The sequence below is a fragment of the Elephas maximus genome, chromosome 5 (assembly GCF_024166365.1).
Source record: "Elephas maximus indicus isolate mEleMax1 chromosome 5, mEleMax1 primary haplotype, whole genome shotgun sequence".
In the NCBI taxonomy this organism is placed as follows: Eukaryota; Metazoa; Chordata; class Mammalia; order Proboscidea; family Elephantidae; genus Elephas; species Elephas maximus.
This window is the reverse complement of record NC_064823.1, coordinates 163,369,921-163,395,945: the sequence shown is the minus strand read 5'-3', so window position 1 is coordinate 163,395,945 and position 26,025 is coordinate 163,369,921. Positions and strand designations below refer to the sequence as shown.

Below are 26,025 nucleotides of genomic sequence, written 5' to 3'. Positions count from 1 at the left end.
CCTGCCCCAGGGGTTCCCACGCCCTGGGCTTCTCCAGCCGCAGCTCCCGGGTTTACAGGCAGGTTTGTCTGTGCACACTGGTCAGGCCAGCCTCTGTCCTGGAGGAGTGCAGGGGTGTTTGGGCTCTGCATACAGGGCACTGTCACAGCACCATGACTGAGGGGTGGGACTGTGTGCTTCTGCCTACTGCACTCTGGGGCCCTCATCCCATGGTCAGACCCCCCCAGGGGCCAGGCCTCTCAGTGGTTAGTCCCCTCCAGTGGTCAGCCCCCTGGACAGCCTCCACCCCCCTTTCTCCAGCTCCCCACAGAGCCACGCCCCGACAGAGGAGCTGGTAGTCCTCAGTCTCCTTGGACCTGGTCACCTATAGCCCTTGCCTGCTGCCCGAGGGGAAGGACCAGGGCAAGGGGTGCTAGGCTCTTGGGTTTGCTCATACAAGGCTCTCCTGGGGCTCTCTAACTGGACCACAGGCTCAGATCCTTGCAGGCAGCTTGGGACCTGCTCCTGCCTTCTCCAGCACTGGGCTATTTTCTCATTTGTAAGATGAAGACAGAAAGGGACTCAGCCTCCGAGGATGGGGGAGGGAAGACGAGATGCTCCTGGTGGGCTTTTGAGGCTGCACTGGGCTGAGGCTACAGGGCTCAGTGGACAGGCTGGGGGTGGGGAGAACACTGGGTGGGGACTGGCACCAGAGCACCTGGAGGGGCCGAGGAGGGTGTCACTCCTTTAATAGATAAAGGTGCTAAGGGATATGAGGCGGCCAGGTTCACCCTGCTGGTGGTGACAGAGGGGAGAATCTGGGGGTGCTGAGGGACATCCCAGGGAGGAGCTGGGGACCCGCCTGAGCCTCCACTCCCCAGCAAAGGGGATGACAGACCCCTCATGGCTGGTGCAGGGAGTTCTCTCAGTGTTCTGTCCTGCCCTGCGAGGCTGCCTGTCTGTCTGGAAGGCAGCCTGTCCTCTCAGTTATGTTCCTGGTGTTATTAGGTGCTGTTGGGAGGGAGCTTCTGCTCTGAGTGGAGCGGGCCTCCCCCGCCACCACGAAGTTCCCTTTGAAGCACTTCGGAATCAGGGTTCAGAATCCCACCTGGCTCAGGGGCACCGAGCTGGGCTTCTCGTGGGTCATGGGCCCTGTCCTTCCCCACGAGAGCCCTGCACAGGCCTTGGGTGTGGACACAGGGAGCACCTGTTTCTCTCCCGTGAGTCAGCTGTTTATCTGAGTATATCCTGTGTGCACGTGTGTGCATGTGTGTGTACGTGTGTGCACATGTGTGCAGGCAAGGAGTCGGTACTGGGGTCCGCATGTGGACCAAGCTTGAGCATTTAGCTTTGAAATTATCAAGGGATAGTGAACAATCCCGGCTTCCTCAGCCACAGTGTTGTGCTCACTCCTGGGTCTTATACTCATTTTCCTGTAGGATTTCTCCAGAGCAAGACTTCTCAACTTCAGCATTATTTCCATTCTGGGCCAGATAACTCTTTGCTATGGGGGCTGTCCTGTGCATTGTAGGATGTTTAGCTGCCTCCATCCACCAGATGCCAGTAGCACCCACCCCCCCCCATGCTGACAACTAAAAGCATCTCCAGACACTACCAGATGCCCCCCAAGAAGCAAAACTGCTCTACAGCATGGCTGTGCAATAGACTATCTATGATGATGGAAATGTCTTACGTCTGCGCTGTTCAATACAGCAGCCACCTGTGCCTAACTGATGCTTGAAATGTGGCGAATGTGAGTGAGGAAGTGGATTTTTAAGTTTATTTAATCTGAATTGGTTTAAATTTAAATCTAAATGGCCACAAGCTGCCAGAGGCTAGCTCTAGAATATCATATTTTTCTTGAGAAAATCTTTGATACAGAACAGTGGCCAAAGAATCCGAGAGAAGAGAGCTGGGACTTTGTCAAGGTCCAAAAACAAGTTGTGTGAGCTAATAAATGCTTGTGTTAAAGACTGAGGAGGGGAAAAGCCATTTCTACTTGTCTTGGTTGTCAAGTGCTGCTATAATAGAAATACCGTGAGTAGATGGCTTTAACAAAGAGAAGTTTGTTTCTTCACAGTAAAGTAGGCTAAGTCCAAACTCAGGGCATCAGCTCCAAGGGAAGGCTTTCTGTCTGTGTCGGCCTTCTCATCAATCTTCCCCTGGACTAGGAGCTTCTCTGTGCAGGGACCCTGGATCCAAAGGGTCTGCTCCCGGCACTGCTTTTTTGGTGGTATGAGGTCCCCAACTCTGTGCTTGCTTCTCTCTTTTATATCTCAAGAGATTGTCCCAAGACACAATCCAATCTTGTAGACTGAGTCCTACCTCACTAACACAACTGCCACCCATCCTCTCTCACTAACATCATAGAGGCAGGATTTACAACATGTAAGAAAATCACACAACACTGGGAATCATGGCCCAGCCAAATTGATAGACACATTTTGTTGGGGGGGGGGAATAATTCAATCCATGACACTGCTGGATCTGTCTAAGGAGCCCTGGTAGTGCCAATGGTTAAGTGCTTGATTGCTAACAGAAAGGTTGGCAGTTTGAACCCACCAGTGGCTCCATGGGAGAAAGATATGGTTATCTGCTTCCCTAAAGATTTCAGCCAAGAAAAGCCTATAGGGCAGCTCTACTCTGTCCTTAGGGTCACTGTGAGTCAGAATAGACTCGATGGCACGCAACAACAATGTGTGTGACAAGTTCAGAGCATGTGTGTGTATGTGAGCATGCGTTCAAGGCTAATTAAGAAGGAGCCCTGGTGGCCCAGTGGCTGAGAGCTTGGCTGCTAACCAGAATGTCAGCAGTTTGAATGCACCAGCCGCTCCTTGGAAGTCCTATGGGGGCAGTTCTGCTCTGTCCTATAAGGTCACTGTGAGTCAGAATCGACCTGATGGCATCAGTTTTTTTTGGTTTACTGGCTTCATCCGTCCAGCCTCTTCCCCCTATGAGAGGTCTGCACTGGCATCAGCAAGGAAGCCCTGGATGCAGACCCAGAGGCTTGGTGAGGCCAAGCTCTGGTATTTACCTGCTGGGCGTCCTTGGGGACATCACTTAACCTCTTTGTCTGTAATGTGGAAGGCTTGCTGAGAGCATTTGTTTCACAAGGATGTGCCAAATGAGAGACTGGTGGAGAAAGACCTTTGAAATAACACTGATGTAATAAAAAAACAAAACCGAATCCGTCACTGTCAAGTCCAATTCATGGCGACTCCACTGTTACAGAGAAATGCCTCATTGGGTTTCCTTGGCTGTAGTTTTTATGGAAGCATGTAGCCAGCCCTTGCTTCCTCGGCACCCCTGGGTGGGTCTGAACGACCAATTTTTAGGTTAGTAGTTGAGCACAAACCGCTGATGCCACCCAGGGATCAAGCTACCATTTATTGAGCACCTACTATGTGCTGGAGTCCCTGGGTGCTGCAAATGGTTAATGCGCTCGGATGCTAACCAAAAGGCTGGAGGTTTGAGCCCCCCCAGAGGGGCCTCGGAAGAAAGGCCCGGTGATCTACTTTTTTTTAATTAACTTTTATTGAGCTTCAAGTGAATGTTTACAAATCACGTCAGTCTGTCACATATAAGTTTATATACATCTGACTCCATACTCCCACTTGCTCTCCCCCTAATGAGTCAGCCCTTCCAGTCTCTCCTTTCGTGACAATTTTGCCAGCTTCTAACTCTCTCTATCCTCCCATCCACCCTCCAGACAGGAGTTGCCAACACAGTCTCAAGTGTCCACCTGATATAATTAGCTCACTCTTCATCAGCGTCTCTCACCTACCCATTGTCCAGTCCTTTTCATGTCTGATAAGTCGTCTTCGGGGATGGTTCCTGTCCTGAGCCAACAGAAGGTTTGGGGACCATGACTGCTGGGATTCCTCTAGTCTCAGTCAGACCATTAAGTATGGTCTTTTTATGAGAATCTGGGGTCTGCATCCCACTGTTCTCCTGCTCCCTCAGGGGTTCTCTGTTGTGCTCCCTGTCAGGGCAGTCATCAGTTGTGGCCAGGCACCAACTAGTTCTTCTGGTCTCGGGATGATGTAGGTCTCTGGTTCATGTGGCCCTTTCTGTCTCTTGGGCTCTTAGTTATCGTGTGACCTTAGTGTTCTTCATTCTCCTTTCATCCAGGTGGGTTGAGACCAATTGATGCATCTTAGATGGCTGCTTGTTAGCATTTAAGACCCCAGACGCCACATTTCAAAGTGGGATGCAGAATGTTTTCATAATAGAATTATTTTGCCAATTGACTTAGAAGTCCCCTTAAACCATGGTCCCCAAACCCCCGCCCTTGCTCCACTGACCTTTGAAGCATTCAGTTTATCCTGGAAGCTTCTTTACTTTTGGTCCAGTCCAGTTGAGCTGACCTTCCGTGTATTGAGTATGGTCCTTCCCTTCACCTAAAGCAGTTCTTATCTACTAATTAATCAGTAAAAAACCCTCTCCCCCCTGCCCCTTGTAACCACAAAAGTATGTGTCTGGTGATCTACTTTTGAAAGAGCAGCCACTGAAAACCCCATGAAGCACAGTTCTGCTGTGACATATGTGTGGTCACCACGAGTCACCATTGACTGGATGGCTGCTGGTTTACGATGTTCCTGGTTATCACCTCTGTTCCTACAACAACCCCTAAAGGTCGGTACTGTTCGCCCATTTTACAGAAGAGGAGCCTGAGCCTCCGAGCTTGCACACAGCCCCTTGGCTAGTAAGTATCAGGGCAGTGAGTTGAATTCAAGCCCGTGGTTCTAGAACCTTCCTAGCCTCTAGAGCAAAGTGGGTGTGTGTGAGTAGCGTCCCTGTTGGTGAATTCCCTGCTCACCTTCCCTTCCAGGCTGGTGGGGCTTGTGCCCTTTGTGGCTGTCAACATGCACTGGGGCGTCCTCAGCAGAAGCTGGCCTTCAGCAGGGCGGCCACTGACCCCTTGGTGCACTCCCTGCTCCGCCAGGAGTTCCTGTCACGTCCTGGACCCTTTGAGACCCCGCTGCTGAAGAGGGATCTGCACCCGGCCTCCACCCACAACCACTCTCAGGACACAGAGTGACCTCTGCAGTGACACACTAAAGGCTGGGTGGTCCGGGGACACACCGAATGCTGGGTGGTGTGGGGCAGTGGTGCGGTGCGGGGGTCAGCGGTGCGGGGCAGGGGGAGGTGATGCGGGGGGTGGCAGTGCCGGGGGCAGCGGTGACGGAGGCAGAGGTGCTGCGCAGGCAGGCGGCCTTGGGGTCAGGGGGTGGCAGTGTCGGGGGCAGCGGTGACGGAGGCAGAGGTGCTGCGCAGGCAGGCGGCCTTGGGGTCAGGGGGTGGCAGTGTCGGGGGCAGCGGTGACGGAGGCAGAGGTGCTGCGCAGGCAGGCGGCCTTGGGGTCAGGGGGTGGCAGTGTCGGGGGCAGCGGTGACGGAGGCAGAGGTGCTGCGCAGGCAGGCGGCCTTGGGGTCAGGGGGTGGCAGTGTCGGGGGCAGCGGTGACGGAGGCAGAGGTGCTGGGGGCCTGAACAGGGGCGCGGTGAGGAGTGTGGTGGCCTGGTGTGAGGAGCGTTCTGGAATTCCCGTTCTTGGTGATGTCACCCATAATTTGGTATGATCCACACAGCTGAATGCCTCTGCATGGTAAATAAAACACAGGTAAACATCTTTCTGGGACTGACAACTTCAATCTTCTCTCCTTTTATCATGATGTTGCTCATTGGTCCGGTTGTGAGGATTTTTGTTTTCTTTATGTTGAGGTGTAATCCATACGGAAGGCTGTGGTCTTTGATCTTCATCAGTAAGTGCTTCAAGTCCTCTTCACTTTCAGCAAGCAAGGTTGTGTCACCTGCATAACACAGGTTGTTAATGAGTCTTCCTCCAATCCTGATACCCCGTTCTTCTTCATAGAGTCCAGTTTCTCAGATTATTTGCTCAGCATACAGATTGAATAAGTATAGTGAAAGTATACAACCCTGATGCACACCTTTCCTAACTTTACACTAGGAAGTATCCCCTTGTTCTGTTTGAACAACTGCCTTTTGGTCTATGTACAGGTTCCTCATGAACGCAATTAAGTGTTCTGGAATTCCTGTTCTTCACAGTGTTATCCATAATTTGTTATGATCCACACAGTTGAATGCCTATGCATAGTAAATAAAACACAAGTAAACATCCTTCTGGTATTCTCTGCTTTCAGCCAGGATCCATCTGACATCAGCAATGATATCCCTGGTTCCACATCCTCTTCTGAAACCAGCCTGAATTTCTGGCAGTTCCTTGTCGATATACTGCTGCAGCCGTTTTTGGATGATCTTCAGCAAAATTTTACTTGTGTGTGATAATAATTTTATTGTTTGATAATTTCTGCATTTGGTTGGAACACCTTTCTTTGGAATGTCCACAAATATGGACCTCTTCCATTTGGTTGGCCAGTTACTGTCTCCCAAATTTCTTGGCATCGACGAGTGAGCACTTCCCGCACTGCATCCAGTTGTTGAGACAGCTCAGTTGGTATTCCGTCAGTTCCTGGAGCTTCGTTTTCTGCCAATGCCTCCAGTGCAGCTTGGACTTCTTCCTTCAGCACCACCAAATAATTTGTTTTCATGTACTACCTCCTGAATTGGTGGAATGTTGACCAATTTTTTTGGAACAGTGACTCTGTGTATTCCTTCCATCTTCTTTTGATGCTTCTTGCACCATTCAATGTTTTACCCGTAGATCCTTCAATATTGCAACTTTAGGCTTGAGTTTTTTTTTCTTCAGTTCTTTCAGCATCAGAAATGCCAAGCATGTTCTTCCCTTTTGGTTTTCTAACTCCAGGTCTTTGCACATTTTATTATAATACTTTTGGAAAACACATACCCGACCAACCAACTGGAAGAGATCCATTGCCCTTTACAAAGAAAGGTGATCTAGCAGAATGTGGAAATTATCCAACAATTTCATTAATATCTGTCTTAGGCTGGGTTCTCTAGAGAAGCAAAACCAGTAAGTGTATATATGTATACATGTAGAGATTTATGTCAGGGAAACAGTTCACGCAATTGTAGAGGCTGGAACATCCCAAGTCTGTGGACCAGAATAGAGGCTTTTCTTGATTCATGTAGCTGCAGGGGCTTCAGAACTCAAGATCGGCAGGTCAGAGGGTAGGGCTTTTGCTTGTAGGCTGTGAAGATGAATGAATCCGAAAGTCGGCAGATAAGGTGATAGCTCAAGTCCCAAGGACCAGAGTTCAGATGAACAGGAAAGAGCCACAAAATTCAGAGTGAGCAAAAAGCCAACACATCTGCTTATATTCAGATGCAGACCACACCCCCAAGGAAAATCCGTTTCAACTGATTGGCTACTCTCAGCTGACTTGATCATGGGAGTGATCGTATATAAACAGTGAGAATCATGGCCCAGCCAAGTTGACACACAATCTTAACCATCACAGTCCACCCCTTGTCAACTTGGCATGTGTACACATCTCCTTAAAACATACATAATCTCTGAATAAATACCATTATAAAGTCATACATAAGCCTAACATGATACAACTAACACACATACAACTGAAAGCACACTAGCCCGGTTTACATCTTATATTTTATAAGTGAAGAAAAAAAACATTTGGTGCACACATACAAAGCAGAAGTACTCATAACAATTACAGTCCTCATTTCTGCAACTGGTCATGTGGCAGTAACTGATATTTAAAACTACCTTTCTTCCACCACCTATTCTGTATTCCCTTTGCCCTCTGCAAGCATCTCAGCTGGTTATGGTCTTTGCCTGGTGGGGTAACACAAACCTTCATTCCTGAAGGGTCTGGGTCATTAGTAGTCACGTCAGAATTGAGTTGCTATAGTTTTCCATTGACTTGAATCATAGGGCATAGTAGTATTAAGAGATGCCCTAAGGGATCTCCTACATTCCAGGCACACTCTTCTTTACCCGCATTATGTAATATCAATCTGATTTCCTCTTGGTAATCATGATCAATCACACCAGCCAGTATGGTAACTCCCTGTTGATCCAGAGGCATAAGTAGCCCAAAGTGGCCAGGTGGCATTCTTAGCTTCCAGTTCAATGGAATCAGTGATGTGTCTCCAGGCGAGAGCATTCCTCCCTTTGAAACTAAGACCTCTAGACTTGCAGAACATAAGGCTGTGGGAACAGGAAGCAAAAATCTTGTGAGTGGGTCATTCAGGGTAATAGTGACTTATGCCACTCCCATTTCCACCCCTTGATTCCTGGACCCATGAATCCTGGCTATGGGAGAAACAGCACCATATATTGGATGTTGGTTTAGAGCATATACAGCCTGTTGGAGAATATTGCCCCAACCCTGCAAGGTATTGCCACCTAGCTGGTGCCATAATTGTGTCTTTAGAAGGCCATTCCATCGTTCTATCAAGCCAGCTGCTTCAGGATGGTGGGGAACATGGTAAGATCCCTGAATTCCATGAACATGAGCCCGCTGCCACACTTCCTTTGCTGTGAGGTGAGTCCCTTGATCCGAGGCAGCACTGTGTGGGACACCATGATGATGGATAAGGCATTCTATAAGTCCATGGATGGTATTTTTGGCAGAAGCATTGCGTGCAGAGAAGGCAAATCCATATCCAGAGTGTCTGTTCCAGTAAGGACAAAACACTGCACTTTCCATGACGGAAGTGGTCCAATGTAATCAACTTGCCACCAAGTTGCTGGCTGATCACCTGGAAGGATGTTGCCATATCGGGAACTCAGTGTCGGTCTCTGCTGCTGGCAGATTGGGCACTCAGCAGTGGCTGTAGCCAAGTCAGCCTTGGTGAGTAGAAGTCCATGTTGCTGAGTCCATGCATAACCTCCATCCCTACAACCATGGCCACTTTGTTCATGAGCCCACTAAGCAACAATGGGAGTAGCTGGGGAAAGAGGATGACTGGTTTACACAGAACACATCATCCTATCCACTTGATTGTTAAAATCATCCTCTGGTAAAATCCCCTTTGGTAAGCATTCACATGATACACAAATATCTTCACTTTTTGGCCCATTCAGAGAAGTCTATCGACATACCTCTTCCCCATAAATCCTTGTCTCCAATTTTCAAATCATGTTCCTTCCAAGTCCCTGACCATCCAGCCAAACATTGGCCACAGCCCATGAATCAGTATATAATTGCACATGTAGCCTTTTCTCCTTCCAAGCAAAGTGAACAACCAGGTGCACTGCTCAAAGTTCTGCCCATTGAGAGGATTTCCCTTCACCACTGTCCTACATGGAGGTCCCAGAAAGGGGTGTAGTGCTGCCACTGTCCACATACTGCACAGAACCGTCTGTAAACCAGGCACGGGTTTTCTCTCCCTCAGGCAACTGATCATAAGGAATTCTCCATGAGGCCACAGGTGCAAACTGGGAGATGGAAGGTAATGTGACAGGAGTGCAGACCATGGACATTTGGGCCACTTCCTCATGCAATTTACTTATGCCTTCAGGTCCTGCTCAGGCCCGATCTCATATATACCACTTCCATTTAATGATGGAGTGCTGCAGTGAACGTGCAACTTTATGACTCTGTGGGTCAGACAACACCCAGTTCATGATGGGCAGCTCAGACTGCATAGTGACTTGGTGTCCCATGGTTAAACTTTCAGTCTCCGCTAAGGCCCAGTAACAAGCTAAAAGCTGTTTCTCAAAAGGAGACTAGGTTATCTGCAGAGGGTGGCAGGGCTTTGCTCCAAAATCCTAAGGGCCTGCACTGTGATTCACCAATAGGGGCCTGCCAAAGACTCCAAACAGCATCTCTGTCTGCCACGGACACTTCAAGCACCGTTGGGTCAGCTGGATCGTGTGGCCCAAGTGGTAGAGCGGCTTGCACAGCAGCCTGAACTGTTGCAGAGCCTGCCCTTGTTCTGGATCCCACTCAAAATTAGTAGCTTTTTGAGTCACTTGATTAATAGGCTGGAGTAGCACACCCAAATGAGGAATGTGTGGCCCCCAAAATCCAAAGAGGCCCACTAGGCATTGTGTCTCCTTTTTAGTTGTGGGAGGAGCCAGATGCAATAACTTACCCTTCATTTTAGAAGGAATATCTCAACATGCCCCACACCACTGGATCCTAGAATTTTCTCTGAGGTGGAAGGTGCCTGAAATTTTCCAGGATTAATTTCCCACCCTCTAGCATGCAAATATTTTACCATTAAGTCCAGAGTCATTGACACTTCTTCCTTACTAGCTCCAATCAGCATACTGTCATGAATGTGATGGACTAGTGTGACGTTTTATGGAAGGGAAAGTTGGCCATGGTCCCTGCAGACTAAATTATGACATAGGGCTGGAGAGTTGATGTAGCTCTGAGGTAGGCAAGTGAAGGTGTATTGCTGGCCTTGCCAGCTGAAGGCAAACTGCTTCTGATTGTCCTTTAAAACAGGTATGGAGAAAAAGTCACTAGCCAGATCAACAGCTGCACAGCAGGTACCAGGAGATGGATTAATTTGCTCAAGCAATGACACTACATCTGCAACAGCAGCTGCAATCAGAGTCACCACCTGGTTAAGTTTCCAGTAATCTACTGTCATCCTCCAAGATCCATCTGTTTTTTGCACAGGCCAAATAGGCAAGTTGAATGGGGATGTGGTGGGACTCACCACCCCTGCCTCCTTCGAGTCCTTGATGGTGGCAGTAATCTCTGCAATCTCCCCAAGAATGTGGTGTTGCCTTTGGTTTACTATTTTCCTAGGCAGGGGCAGGTCTAATGGCTTCCACTTGGCTTTTCCTACCCTAATAGCCCTTACTCCATTTGTCAGGGATCCAATGTGGGGGTTCTGCTGATTGCTGAGTATATCTATTCCAATTATGCACTCTGAAACTGGGGAAATCACTACAGGATGGGTTCAGAGACCCACTGGACCTACTGTGAGATGAACATGAGCCAAGACTTCATTAATAACCTGACCTCCATATGCCCCTAATCTGAATGGTAGGCCACAGTGACATTTTGGGTCTCCTGGAATTAGTGTCAGTTCAGAGCCAGTATCAAGTAACCCCTGAAAAGTCTGATTATTTCCTTTTCCCCAATGAACCGTTGTTCTTGTAAAAAGCCATAGGTCCTTTTGGGGAAGGCTGGGAGAAAGATTAACAGCAAAATTTTTTGACAGTGTATTGGAACCCTTCCTCAAGGGCGCCTGGCCTCCCTTTCATAAAAGGGGTTGTGGGTCTTTAAACTCACTCAAATCTGGGAATTGGGAGATCATGACTGCCTATTCTGGTGATTTGAGTTAGACTGCTGTTCACCTGACCTAGAATTCATCCGTTTGTACAGAGGAAGTAAATATTTAGTAGATTTCCTATCTATTTCACTCCTAGGGATACCATGACTTAGTAGCCAACGCCATAAGTCCTTATGAGTCAGACTATTCTGATCACTGCTTTGACTCTGCTGTCCATTGCTGTAGCCACACCCACCTTGTCTTTGTCCGTTGAGTGCAGCCACTTGGCCCCTACTACCATGGGGTCCAAGTGGTAGTTAGGTGTCTTAACTCAGTTAAGGCAGTGCCCACTGTCAAATCTGATTTACATAAAACAGTAATCACAGCAGTCTTCAAGGATGCTCGAGCTCCCTTCACAAATTTGTTCTTCACAGTTGTGGTAAAAGGTGTGTCCTCTGGGCACTCCACGTGTGGGTCCATGGGTCTAACCTGATAAATCCACTCTAGCATGCCAATTTCCCTGAGCCTTTGGATACCTTCTTCTACAGTATACCAAGGCAGGTCTGGTAATTCAACTTGATTTAGTGTAGGCCACCTTATAATACATGCTTCAGCAACCCAACCAAATAAATTATGAGCTCCTTTCCTAACTTCTTAAGCTGAAACACTGAATGAGGAATCTGTGCTTGGTGGACCCATACCAATAAACTTAGACTGATCCATCTTTATATTCCTTGCACCATTATCCCACACCCTTAATAGCCGTTCCCACACACATTCCCCAGGTTTCTGTTTGTGCATATTAGAAAATTCAAGCAGTTCTTTTGGAGTGTAGCGTACCTCCTCCCGGGTCACACTTTGTACTTCACCTTTTGGTGCTTGCTGGGACTTAAGTTTAATTATAGGTCTAGAAACCAGAATTGGTAGTCTGGAACTGTTTTGAGAACATTCAGTATTGTCTTGTGAAGCATCTGCCTCAGGCGACGCCCCCAGGCAATGACTCAGGCAAGGGCTCTTTAGAGGCAGCTGGACTAGGGCTAATCACATTAGATGGGATTGAAGGGGCTGATGGTTTTTCTGGAAAGGATGGTTTAGTAGACTAACAGGAAGCAACCTCTCAGATGGGAGTAGTTCTGCTGGCGGGAGTGATTCAGCCTCAACAAAATTTAGGGGATCAGTATCTCCAGCTTCCTGATTATCAGCCCATATGTCCCCACCTCAAGTTTCAGGATCCCATCTCTTTCCAATCAATGCCCTTACTTTAACTTCAGACACCTCTTGAGGTTGGCAATTGAGCTGGCATCATATCAGCTACTCTTACAATAAGGCTCTGGGTTAGGTTTTCAGCAATTTCAGCTCTGTAATTATAAGAAATAAGGCTTTTTTTCAAAGCACAAGTGGAAGCCTTAAGGGCATTTCTGTGACACTTGAGCTTTTCTTTTTTTTAAATAATTTTTATTGTGCTTTAAGCGAAAGTTTACAAATCAAGTCAGTGTCTCACATATAAGCTTATATACACCTTACTCCATACTCCCACTTACTCTCACCCTAATGAGTCAGCCCGCTCCCTCCTTCCAGTCTCTCCTTTCGTGCTGGTTTTGCCAGTTTCTAACCCTCTCTACCCTCCTATCTCCCCTCCAGACAGGAGATGCCAACACAGTCTCAAGTGTCCACCTGATACAAATGGCTCACTCCTCATCAGCATCTCTCCCCAGCCCATTGTCCAGTCCCTTCCATGTCTGATGAGTTGTCTTCGGGAATGGTTCCTGTCCTGGGCCAACAGAAGGTTTGGGGACCATGACCGCCGGGATTCTTCTAGTCTCACTCAGACCATTAAGTATGGTGTTTTTATGAGAATTTGGGGTCTGCATCCCACTATTCTCCTGCTCCCTCAGGGGTTCTCTGTTGTGCTCCCTGTCAGGGCAGTCATCGGTTGTGGCCGGGCACCATCTAGTTCTTCTGGTCTCAGGATGATGTAAGTCTCTGGTTCACGTGGCCCTTTCTGTCTCTGGGGCTCATAGTTATCGTGTGACCTTGGTGATCTTCATTCTCCTTTGATCCAGGTGGGTTGAGACCAATTGATGCATCTTAGATGGCCGCTTGTTAGCATTTAAGACCCCAGATGCCACACTTCAAAGTAGGGTGCAGAATGTTTTCATAATAGAATTATTTTGCCAATTGACTTAGAAGTCCCCTTAAGCCATAGTCCCTAAACCCCCGCCCTTGCTCCGGTGTCCTTCAAAGCATTCAGTTTATCCCGGAAACTTCTTTGCTTTTGGTCCAGTCCAGTTGAGCTGACTGTCCCTGTATTCAGTATTGTCCTTCCCTTCACCTAAAGTAGTTTTTATCTACTAACTAATCAGTAAATAACCCTCTCCCACCCTCCCTCCCTCCCCCTCTCGTAACCACAAAAGAATGTGTTCTTCTCAGTTTATACTATTTCTCAAGATCTTATAATAGCGGTCTTATACAATATTTGTCCTTTTGCATCTGACTAATTTCACTCAGCATAATGCCTTCCAGGTTCCTCCATGTTATGAAATATTTCACAGATTCGTCACTGTTCTTTATCGATGCGTAGTATTCCACTGTATGAATATACCATAATTTATTTAACCATTCATCCGTTGATGGACACCTTGGTTGCTTCCAGCTTTTTGCTATTGTAAACAGAGCTGCAATAAACATGGGTGTGCATATATTTGTTCGTGTGAAGGCTCTTATTTCTCTAGGGTATATTCCGAGGAGTAGGATTTCTGGGTTGTATGGTAGTTCTATTTCTAGCTTTTTAAGAAAACGCCAGATAGATTTCCAAAGTGGTTGTACCATTTTACACTCCCACCAGCAGACACTTGACCTTTGACTCTGAAGCCCTGAGTGCATCTCTTTCTTTCACCAGTTTGTCTAGCGAAGGTAGGACCAGCCAACCAACTTCCTCCTACTTCTCATTCTGACAAAACTGTAGAAAGATACCACACATGTGTTCACCCAGAGCCTCACCTTTCACCAATATCTGCTCTACTGATGGTGATATTTTGCATAATTGTATCTCCACCTCATGCCATGGATTAGCAGGGCCCTCTTTACTGCTGGAAGCAGAGTCATCAACATCATAAAGACTAACCAGACTTGAGAACCAATTTAGAAAACTCATCCTTACAATTTTGTTTCTCTAGAACCACTCTTGGTACACCAAAATGTCTTAGGCTGGGTTCTCTAGAGAAACAAAACCAGTAAAGTGTAAAAATATAGAGAGATCTATATGAAGGAAACAACACACTCGATTGTAGAGGCTGGAATGTACCAAGTCGGTGGATCAGGATAGAGGCTTCTCTTGATTCATGTAGCTACAGGGGCTTCAGAACCCAAGATTGGCAGGTCAGAGAGCAGGGCTCTTGCTCACAGGCTGTGAAGATTGATGAATCCCAAAGTCAGCAGATAAGCTGATAGCTCAAGTCCCAAGAGCCAGAGGTCAGATGAACAGAAGACAGCTGCAGGATCCAGGGTGAGCAAAAAGTCAAAATGTCTGCTTATATTTGGATGCAGGCCACACCCCCAAAGAAATTCCCTTTCAACTGATTGGCTTCTCACAGCAGATTCCATCATGGGAGTGATCACATACGAACACTGAGAATCATGGCCCAGCCAAGTAGGCACACAATCTTAACCATCACAATATCACAAATATAATTTTGTTGAAGATATCTCAAAAGTGGTTGCAGCAGTACATCGACAGGGAACTGCCAGAAATTCAAGCCAGATTTGGAAGAGGACATGGAACCAGGGATATCATTGCTGATGTCAGATGGATCCTGGCTGAAAGCAGAGAATACCAGAAAGATATTTACTCGTGTTTTATTGACTGTGCAAAGGCATTCAGCGGTGAGTATCATAACAGATTATGAATAACATTCTGGGCAATGGGAATTCCAGAACACTTAACTGTGCTCGTGAGGAGCCTATACATAGACCAAGAGGCAGTCTTTCTAACAGAAAGAGGGAATAGCTGCATAGCTTAAAGTCCGGAAATGTGTGCATCAGGGTTGTATCCTTTCACCATATTTATTCAATCTGTATGTTGAGCAAATAATCTGAGAAGCTTGAGTATATGAAGAAGAGTGTGGAATTAGGATTGGAGGAAGAGTCATTAACGACCTGCTTTATGCAGATGACACAACCTTGCTTGCTGAAAGCGAAAAGGACTTGAAGCACTTACTGATGAAGATAAAAGACTACAGCCTTCACTATGGATTACACTTGAAGAAAAATTCTCACAACTGGGCCAGCAAGCAACATCATGATAAATGGAGAAAAGATTGAAGCTGTCAAATAGATCTTGGTAGAAGTACAGCCAGAATGCTTATTGGAAGGAAGGATGGTGAGACTTCATCTCACATTCTTTAGACATGTTATCAGGAGAGACCAGTCCCTGGAGAAGGACATCATGCTTGGCAAGGTAGAGGATCAGCACAGAAGAGAAAGAACCTCAACGAGACGGATTGACGCAGTGGCTGCAACAATGGGCTCAAGTATAATAACAATTGTGAAGATGGCCCAGGACCGGGCAGTGTTTTGTTCTGTTGTGCATAGGGTCACTATGAGTCGGAACTGACTCGATGGCTCCTGACAAGAAATATATATATTGTTCAGACAGAACAAGGGGATACCGATTGGTTTAAAGTCAGGAAAGGTGTGCACCAGGGTTGTATTCTTTCACCATACCTATTCGATCTGTACGCTGAGCAAACAATATGAGAAGCTGGACTATATGAAGAAGAACAGGGCATCAGGATTGGAGGAAGACTCATTAACAACCTGCGTTATGCAGATGACACAACCTTGCTTGCTGAAAGTGAAGAGGACTTGAAGCACTTACTGATGAAGATCAAAGACCACAGCCTTCAGTATGGATTGCACCTCAACATAAAGAAAACAAAAATCCTCACAACTGGACCAATGAGCAACATCATGATAAATGGAGAAAAGATTGAAGTTGTCAAGGATTTCATTTTACTTGGATCCACAATCAACAGCCATGGAAGCAGCAGTCAAGAAATCAGAAGATGCATTGCATTGGGCAAATCTGCTGCAAAGGACCTCTTCAAAGTGTTGAAGAGCAAAGATGTCACCTTGAAGACTAAGGTGCGCCTGACCCAAGCCATGGTATTTTTAATCACATCGTATGCATGTGAAAGTTGGACAATGAATAAGGAAGACCGAAGAAGAATTGATGCCTTTGAATTGTGGTGTTGGCAAAGAATATCGAATATACCACGGACTGCCAAAAGGAAGAACAAATCTGTCTTAGAAGAAGTACAGCCAGAATGTTCCTTAGAGGCAAGGATGGCGAGACTGCGTCTTACATACTTTGGACGTGTTGTCAGGAGGGATCAGTCCCTGGAGAAGGACATCATGCTTGGCAGGGTACAGGGTCAGCGGAAAAGAGGAAGACCCTCAACGAGGTGGACTGACACAGTGGCTGCAACAATGGGCTCAAGCATAACAACGATTGTAAGGGTGGCTCAGGACCAGGCAGTGTTTCATTCTGTTGTGCACAGGGTCGCTGTGAGTTGGAACCGACTTGACGGCACCTAACAACAACAACAATACACACACACACACACACACACACATATATATATATAGGAAATGGCTCACATGATTGTAGAGATGGCCAAATCCCAAGAGCATGGGTCAGGCCTCAGGCTGGAGGCTTCTCCTGACTCACGTAGCTGCAGGGGCTGATGAACTCAAGATTGGCAGGTCAGATGGCAGGCTGCTGGCTCACAGTTTGTAGAAGGTGATGAATCCCAAGGTCAGTAGGTAATACAGCAGTCAGGTGATTCAATTCCCAAGAACCAGAGGTCAGATGGTGAGAAGTTGGATGCAGGATCCAGAACAAGCAAGTGAGATTTGCCAGAAGGTTCATACATATATTGGGTGCAGACCACACCCCTGAAAAAACTCATCTTACAACTGATTGGCTGATCACATCAGATCACATCATGGAGAATGACTACATCATTTCATAACTCCTAAACTCCATCATTGCATAACTGCCAAACTCCTGAGAATCATGGCCCAGCTAAGTTGACACCCAACCTTAGCAATCACAACGAGAGAGTGAGTGAATGAGTGAGTTTATGAGTGAGTGAATGAATGACTTTATGAGTGATTGAGTGAATTAATGATTGGGTGAGTGAGTGAATGAGTGATGAATTAGTGAATGAATGAGTGATGAGTGAGTGAGTGAATGAATTACTGGATGGGTGAATGGGTGAGTGAGTGAATAAATGAATGAATGAGTGAATATGTGAATGAGTGAGTGAATGGGTCAATGAGTGAGTGAGCACATGCCCCTCAGTCAGGCTCCTCCCATGTAGAGTGAGTGGTGGGCTGCGTGGCTCGGACATGGAAGCAGGAGTGCAGGCTCTGTAGCCTCCCCCTCCAGAGGCTCCATTCTTCAAAGCCACTGCGCCCAGCTCTCCGCTCCTGCTGGCCAGTCGGCTTATTCAGGACAGTCCAGAGCCTGATGGAGCCAGCGTGACAAATTCCTCTCTAAATAATGGGGTATTGTTTGGCTGCTATGGGCCGACTCTCCAAAGGCTTTGGCATGATACATTTGAAAGTGTTTGTAAATTATAACGCACTCTTCAAATAGAAGAAAGTATTTTTAGGAATAATCACAACTATAAGCATGTGGTGAAAAGCAAAACCCAAACCGTTTGCAGCCGAGCTGGTTCCCACGTGGGAGACAGAGTAGAACTGCTCCATAGGGTTTTCTTGGCTGTAACACTTACGGAAGCAGATGGCCAGGCCTTTCTTCTGCACTGCTGTTGGATGGGTTGAGCTGCCAACCTTTTGGCTAGTGGTCAAGCACAAACCGTTCGCGCCACCCAGGACAGGCCTGTGATCAGGCAGCAGTTAAACACAGCTGGGGCGGGGGGGGAGGGGAGAAAAGAAAACACCCCAGCCACTTCAGCCAAAATCTCCCCCGGGTGGGAATTCCAGGTGTGAGATCTGGTTGAAGGGTTTGCTTCCTTTGGTTCACAAAAGGCATGTCATGTGGACCAAGGCCCCCAGGAGCCCCCAGGACCGAGATCCCTAGGGAGGCGGCTTGGTCTGGTCTCTGTTCCAAACTCCTGAGCTCTGGGTGTGACTGGCACGCTGAGCCCTCCCTCCTTCCTGGGAAATTCGCAGGGGCAGCAGAAACACCCAACCTGCTGGGCTGCCAGGCTGTAGTTCCATGTCCCTGCCAACAACCTGAACCTCATTCAGGGAAATATGTGTGCCCTGTCCTGTTGGAAAGTGGGCTGGTTAGAAAGAGGCAAGGTTGCTTATAAGAGAAGGAGACTTTTCCTGAAGCCCCATGGAGTTTTCCAGAAGACCACCCACATACCTGCCTCCTAGGGGAGTGCATGCACCCCCTGCTTTCGCTTCAGATGAAGCTGCTTTAGTACCAGGCATTCTAGAACATTCTTTCTGCCCCACTGTGTCAGCTGCTGGGCTCTCTTTTGCCTCAGGCTTGTGGTCTCGTTTTAATTTGAAAAAGACTTTTCACAGGAACTTAAACACATTGCAAAATCTTGTGTTCCAGCAACTTTGTGAGCCAGTAAACAGTTTTTTCCAAAGGCTCTCTCGTTTCTTTGAGAAAACGGGAAAAATAGTGCCTTCGCACAAGCCCGAAGCCAACTGTTTCATCACCAGGCAGGCCAGCGTCCCGAGGTTTCTGAGAGGAGGGCTGGTGGAGGTGGCCCACTGTTGGATGGATCACCAGACAGGGCCAGCCGTGGGGTGGGGGACTTGGCCACTTCTTTCTTGCCCCTTGGCTTGGTGCCGTGGGGTGGAGGGAAGGGTGACCCCCATCCTGTGACATGGTGAGTGGGCTCCCTTGGCTGAGTGGCCTTGGGTTAGAGGTTATAACTTCCAGTTTATTTGTGGAGGTGGGAGCCTGGTCCTGGAGGGTTTATCCGGGTCTGCTCTCTGGGTCACAAAGAATACACGCTTTATTCCATCAAATCTAGAATGCCCTTGAGTTTAAAGTGTATCAGTATTCATGCACGCCTCAGAAACCCCCAGAGGAGGATGTCACAGGGGAGCCTTCGTACAGCTGGGCCACAGGGGACTGCAGGCTCTCGGAAGGGTTCTTGAGAGCTCACCCTGTGGGGAGGGGGGGCAACAAGGAACCCATGTGTCTCCACCTCAGTGCTCAGGGGGAAGGCACATAGCCCCCCCCTGAGAATGCACCCACTGGCTGGTGTGAAGGAAGGTGAGTGGTCTGGATGCAAAGCAACCTCCCTCCACACTTGGGCCAGAAACCCCAGGAAGGGGACTTACAGGAATGTGGCCCTGGGTTGGCAGAGCCCCCAGGAGATTGGCAAGTTGCTTTTGGAAGGAAGAGGGCACGGTCCAAGGACAGAGAGGGTGGAGCGGGTGCAGGAATGTGCAACTCGGAATCCACAGTGCCCTCCGTGACAGCTGAGGTCACCTCGGTGCCAGGTGGCTCTGGGCTATGCAGGTACCAGCTCAGAAGACAGGAGGTGCCGTCCAGGAGCCTCGCTGGTCACCCCCAGGCAGATGACCTGCTCTACAGTGTGTGCTGTCATTGTCCTCCCTGTCCTCTGGGACGAGTAACTTGTCCAGAGTCTTCAGGCTCAGTGGTTTGGCTGCAGGGTGCACTGACCTCTGGGCGATGCCTAGAGACTGTCCAGGCCAGTTGCCCTGTGGGCTGGGAAAGCTAAGGTCCCAGCGGGGAAGGAACCTGGCCAGGTCACCCCACTGGGCTGTGGACCCAAGTGTCTTCTGTCATTGTCGCCAGGCACATGCACACAGGTGTGCACATAGGTGTGAGAACTGCTGGCAGGTAGATGTCCAGCTCTGTGGGGGGAACCCCAGGGCAGTCCTGCCCTCAGCAGAGAGGGGCTTCTGGGCAGACAGCTAGCTGAGGGTCAACACGACCTTGCACTCCTCCTTGGCCAGGCTCCTGGGCCACCCAGCTCCCACCTGCCCAGGTGGCTCTGGGCAATGCAGGCACCAGCTCAGGAGAGAGGAACCCGAGCCTCAGCACTCACCCCCAGGCAGGTGGAGGGTGCACTGGGCTCCGCTTTCCTAGGGCCTGCGTCTACTCTTTGGCTTAGGGGAGAGTTTGGAGGCAGCAGACGGGGAGACTTGTGCCCTCTCTGCCTCTAAACCTTCACTCCACCACCAGCGCCTGACTCAGTCATTTGAGGACAGTTATCAAGGACGTGCCAGCTCCCTGCTGGGCCCGGCTGGTGAGCAAAGCAGGGGGACTTCTCCTCATGGTGCAGGTGAACACCTGCCGGGAGAGGTTGGGGTGGTCGGGGCACTAGGAGCCTCCTGTCTTCCGCTTCGCCTAGACATTCCCTCCACAGGGACTGCCCCCCGCCCCCGCGCTACTGCCTGGTGATGCGTCAGAGGTGCGGCGAGGACTTCCCTCTCCGGTCCCACCCAGGCTCAGAGAGTGGTGACCTGGCCCCGCTCACAGAGGAGGGGGGTGGGGGGATGGTCAGCGCTGAGGCCCTGGTCTCTGCCCCGAGGTCCGTCCTAAACTGGAGTCAGGGGTTTTAGGCAGGATCTGCTGGGAGCGTAGAGACCAGCTCCCGCCCCCTCAGGTGGGAGGTGGGGAAATTGAGACCCAAGGGGGGGCAGGGCACGCCCTTCGGAGGGGTTGCGGGATGGGACACCCGGTTGGAGGGGCAAATCGGGGCTGGGGGGAAAGGCACCTCCTTGGGGGGCGGAGCCAGGATGGGCGGTGGGACACGTCCTCACAGGGGGGAAGGGGCGGGCTGGGGGCGGGGCACCCTGCGCCCCGCTAGCTGCGGGTTATCAGTCCCCCTCCTCCGGTCCGCACTCCGGTTTCTGGCGCGGCCGCTGTAACCCGACTCCGCGGTCCGCGGGGGGCCCCCCTGCCGGGGCGGGAGCCGCGCAGCCCAGGCCGCCCAGTGCCACATCACTGCGCCGCCCCGCCCGCGCCCACCATGCCGCCCCCGCCGCCGCCGCTGCTGCTCCTGGCGGTCCTGGTCGCCGCCGCCGGGCCCGGGTGCCAGTCCGCGCAGGACCCAGCCGGTAAGGCAGCGCCCTCCACGGGCGCCTGGACCCTGGGGACTCTCTCCCCGTCGGTCACCCGCCTATGGCTCGGGCGAGAGCGTCTCCAAAGTGGGCACCGTGCTGTCGTGCACAGTTGGGTGACCTCTTGTTTGCCCAGGGCTCTCTGAGCTATGGAGGCTGGGACCCCTGGCCAAGCGCAGTGGGCAACCGGGGACCTCGGAGGGTCGCCGTGCCGGGCAGAGGAGGGGGTCCTCCTCGGTCAGGATACTGCGGGCCGGGAGCCCCTGCAGGCGGGTCCCAGTGAGCAGGTGCCAGGGCTTCGCAGGGGTGTGGGGGGCAGTTCAAGATCTTGGGTCCTTCCAGGCTGCATCTGGGCAGACGTGAACTCTTGACCCCTCCCTTCCTCCCAACTGGGCTTGTGATTTAGACTTCAACGTCTACGGAAGTGGGGACAGAGGGCCTGGAAGGGGGTATGGTCCCTTGCCAGAGTGAGCACTCCTGGGGGGCTGGGGCACCAAGAAGGGATGGACCCAGGGATCCTCTGGGGGCGTTTCTCACCTCAGCAGACAGCTTGCTCAAGGCACAGAGGTGGGGAAGGGGCTGGCATCTCCAGCTGGGGCCTGGAGCTTTGGGTAGCTTCTCCCCTCCTGGAGTTGCCCTGGGTATTTAAAGGTGTGTGTGTGGGGGGGGTGGGGGTGCGGCTAGCCCACCATACTCAAAGTCCTATCACCAGCAGACACCTGTGCTCTTGGGGTGCTGGGGTACCCTGGGGAGCAGGGTGCTGGGGTACCCTGGGGAGCAGGGGCCTGGGGTGTCAGGTTTGGGATCTGAGTGCTGGTTGGAGACATCTGAGAACTTGCTGGGACCCTCCTCCTACAAGAGGCTGGAAAAAAACATCCTTCTCTGTGTGTGATGCCTGCCTCACCCTGTCCCCCTTCAGGTTGTCCCCCCTCAACCTGGTCCTCCCCCTCAGCCAGATCCTCCCTCTCAACCAGGTCCTCCCTCTCAGCCTGGCCCTCCTCCTCCCTCTGGTCCTCACCCTCAGCCTTGCCCTTCCCCTCAGCCTGGCTGTCCCTCTCAGCCTGACCCATCCCTCAGCCTGGCCCTCCCCCTCGGCCAGGTCTTCCCGCTCAGCCAGATCCTCCCCTTCAGCCTGGTCCTCACCCTTAGCTTGGTCTTTATCATCAGCCTGGCCCTCCCCCTCAGCCAGGTCTTCCCCCTCAGCCAAGTCCTCCCCCTCAGCCGAGTCCTCCCCTTCAGCCTGGTCCTCACCCTTAGCTTGGTCCTTATCCTCAGCCTGGCCCTCCTCCTCCCCCTGGTCCTCACCCTCAGCCTTGCCCTTCCCCTCAGCCTGGCCCTACCCCTCAGCCAGGTCTTAGCCCTCAGCCTGGCCATCCCCCACCAGGCTGGCCCTCCCCCTCAGCCTGGCCCTCCCCCCAAGCATGGACCACCCCCTCAGCCTGGCCCTCCCTCCAGCCTGACCCTCCCCCCCAGCCTGGCCCTGCTCCTCAGCCTGGCCCTCCCTCTCAGCCTGCCCCTCCCCCCTGCATGGCCCTCCCCCCCCAGCATGGCCCTCCCCCTCAGCCTGGCCCTCCCCCCAGCCTGGCCCTCCCCTTTTCCTTTGCCTGTTTTCTGCAGAATGGCCTATGTCAGGCAGGGTGTCTGTGAATGTGTCTGTGCACATGTGTGTGCACACAGGTGTGCAGGTGTTCCTGCATACGTGTGTGCGCATGTGCGTGTGTGCACATGTGCACATGAGTATGTGAGTGTACATGTACATATGTGCATGGGCACGTGTGTGCGTGTGTGCAAAAGTATGTGCACGCAGAGATGAGTGTGAAGTTTATGTGCATGTACCTGTGCACGTGTGAATGTGTGCACAGGTGCATGTGTTTATGCACGTGTGCACATGCATGCACATGTCTGTGCACTGTGTGTTAGTGTGTGCACATACGCATGCGTGGGGATGTGGGTGGAACTTGAGCATCATCATGGATGGACCCTGCCCAGAATCTCTGAGATCCCAGGAATGCTGTCTGGAATCAGCCTTACCAGTGCCCGTGGCCCCTTCTCTGGGAAGCCTCTCCGACCTGCCCTTTCCGCAGCGAGACCTGTAGCAGCTCTCCTCCATCCCACCCAGTCTGCGCTCCTTACGGATGAGAATGGGGGCTCCCAGGCAGCCGGTTCCTTTTCCAGACCACAGACTGAAGTGGGCAGGGCTGGGTAGTTTGAGTCCAGGCTCCTACATCCAAGGATGGCCATGGCCTTGTCTTGCATGTCACAGTGGCTCAGAGGAAGCCTGGACCCTCCCTCCTCTCCCCTGCCTTGCCCCTTTGCCTGGTGGAGGACTCCAGGTCTTCAAGGGAGCCTGGTCTGGGAGAAATTGAATGCTCTTAGAGGGCCAACAGGTCGGGGTTCAAATCCTGACTACTCTACTCTCTTCTAGTGGCCTTGGCCATGTCGGAAAGAAATTTAATTCAGATTAGGTCATAAGCAGGTAGGGTTTATTGAAGAGCAACCGTTTGTGAACAGGGAGTCTCCACTCCAAAGAGACAAGCTTGTCAGATTACAGTTTTAGCTGGTTAAGGAGCCTGGGGCCCTGGTGGTGCAGTGGTTAAGAGCTTGGCTGCTAACCAAAAGGTTGGTGGTTTGAACTCACCCAGTGGCTCCGTGGTAGAAAAGTCCTGGCGAACTGCTTCTGTAAAGATCACAGCTGAGAAAATCCTGTGGAGCAGTTCTACCCTGTAACATATGGGGCCACCATGGGTAACACAGTTAGGGGCTTTCGAAAAGGGAAGTTATGGCGATTGGCTGACATTTCCTCAGTTGGCAGAAGGTGGATATCTGCAAGTGGGGCTTCAGTTCGACTGACTCATTAAACTTGTGGGTCTGTGATTTATAGGTCCGCTGAAGTTTACCTAATCATCTGTGGTTAGCTGTTGTGCAGCTTGGTTATTTAAAAAAGTGGTTAGCTGACTGTTCCCAGAACTATCCTTATCATAAATTTTCAGTTTTTTGGAAGGGTTCAAGCTACAACTACTTAGCATTTTGCTCAAAGATTTTACAGACGAATCCTGATCAAAAGGGGGAAAATGCAGAACAGGCTTTCAAATTCACATGGACTCCAGACTTTCTAGAGCCAATGGGGCTGGGTGAACTCCTGAAGCTACTGTCCTGAGATAATCTTTAAACATTAAACCAAAAATATCCCTGGAAGTCTTAAAACCAAGCAATAGTTTAGCTTAACTAATACAAAAAAGTCTGCCTTCAGCATTATGGTCTTTTAAGAACTATCTATATGGGATCAAAGTGATAACAGCAACACAAAAGATTAGATAGGAACTTTAGGGGGCAGTGAATTTACATTAATGGGGGAGGAACAACTCATAAAGGAGGTGGGACTGGCTGCACAACTCGAAGAATGTAATCAATGTCACTGAACTGTACATGTAGAAAACATTGAGTTGGTGTGTGTTTGGCTGATGTATTCTGAACAGCAACAACAAAATAAAAATAAAAAGTACAAGTAAAACAACCAAGTCTCCCAATCGCAGGAACAGGCCAGTCCGGGGAAACATGTAGAGTTTTTCAAGGGCGAAATACGTTTTAGTTAGACTTTAATTTGGTTGATGTTAATTTCCGTTATTCCGGAGGATTTTACGTAAAAGCGACAATTTCCACGTGTTGAAGCACAGGTACCTCCTTGCGTTGCTGTTAACAAATGTAACTTCGGAAAACTGCCCCGACAAAAGACCGGGAACCAGAGCAGGGTCAAGCGCTCAGCTGCTGGGGCTTTAAACCCACCCGGCGGCGGCTCCGAAAGAGAGAACACCTGGTGCCGTTTTCAGCTGCTGTGAGGGAGCCTGGGCCTGAAACCGGGTTAGCGTTAAGGGCTTTTAAGAATTGAAGATTTGGAACCAAATATCCTAATCTACCAAGTCCCTGCCGATTGGGAGGCGAGGTCTGGTAGAGTTTGCGTCTGCAGCGGAAGCTCCATAGGGTTCCTTTTGGGGATAAGGGCAGGTTTTTGTCTGTGTTAAAGCTAGGATGGGTTGAAGAGCACTTGGAGGTTTTGGCTACAACTTGCCGCCTGAATGGTGGCTGCTAAGTTAGAGGCCGAAGGAGGATTAGCCAAAGGAATGCAGGACCTTTTAGGGCCGGGGCAGCCGTTGTTGTTGGGTGCCATAAAGTTGATTCCGACTCATAGCGACCCCTTGTGACAGGGTAGAATTGACCATAGGGCTTCCTGGGCTGTAATCTTTTCGGGAGCAGATCACCAGGTCTTTTCTCTTTCGGAGCCGCTGGGTGGGTTAAAACCTCCAGCAGCTGAGCACTTAACCACTGTGCCACCAGGGGCAAAAAAAAAAACCCTGTTGCTGTTGATTCCAACTCATAGCGACCATACAAGACAGAGTAGAACTGCCCTATAGGATTTTCAAGGAGTGGCTGGTGGATTTGAACTGCCAGCCTTTTTGGTTAACAGCTGAGCTCTTAACCACTGTGCCACCAAGGGCAAACAAAAAAAAACTTTTTATTATTATTATTATTTTTTGTTGGGCAGATAAATTGCAGAAATTGACACGGGTACAGTTTCCTGTGCGGTTTCTCACGTACTTTGGACATGTTATCAGGAGGGACCAATTCCTGGAAAAGGACATCATGCTTGGTAGACGGTCAGCGAGAGTGAGGAAGAGCCTCAGTGAGATGGATTGACACAGCGGCTGCAACAATGGGCTCAAGCATAACGACGGTGAGGATGGTGCAGGACCGGGCAGTGTTTTGTTCAGTTGTACATGGGGTCACTATGAGGGGGAACCGACTTGATGGCACCCAAT

The 26,025-nt window shown here is 50.1% G+C and overlaps 2 protein-coding genes across 2 annotated transcripts in view; both read left to right on the top strand.

The window, feature by feature from the left end:
• LOC126077377 (uncharacterized) overlaps positions 1-26,025 on the top strand; it is a 1,154,420-nt gene that overhangs the window by 50,378 nt on the left and 1,078,017 nt on the right. The window lies entirely within an intron of this gene.
• Positions 21,028-26,025, top strand: part of CPZ (carboxypeptidase Z) — a 47,521-nt gene continuing 42,523 nt past the window's right edge. Inside the window, exon 1 of the mRNA XM_049886666.1 lies at positions 21,028-21,208. Coding sequence (XP_049742623.1) covers positions 21,121-21,208 — 88 coding nt within the window. The 5' untranslated portion in view covers positions 21,028-21,120. The remainder of the gene's footprint in view (positions 21,209-26,025) is intronic.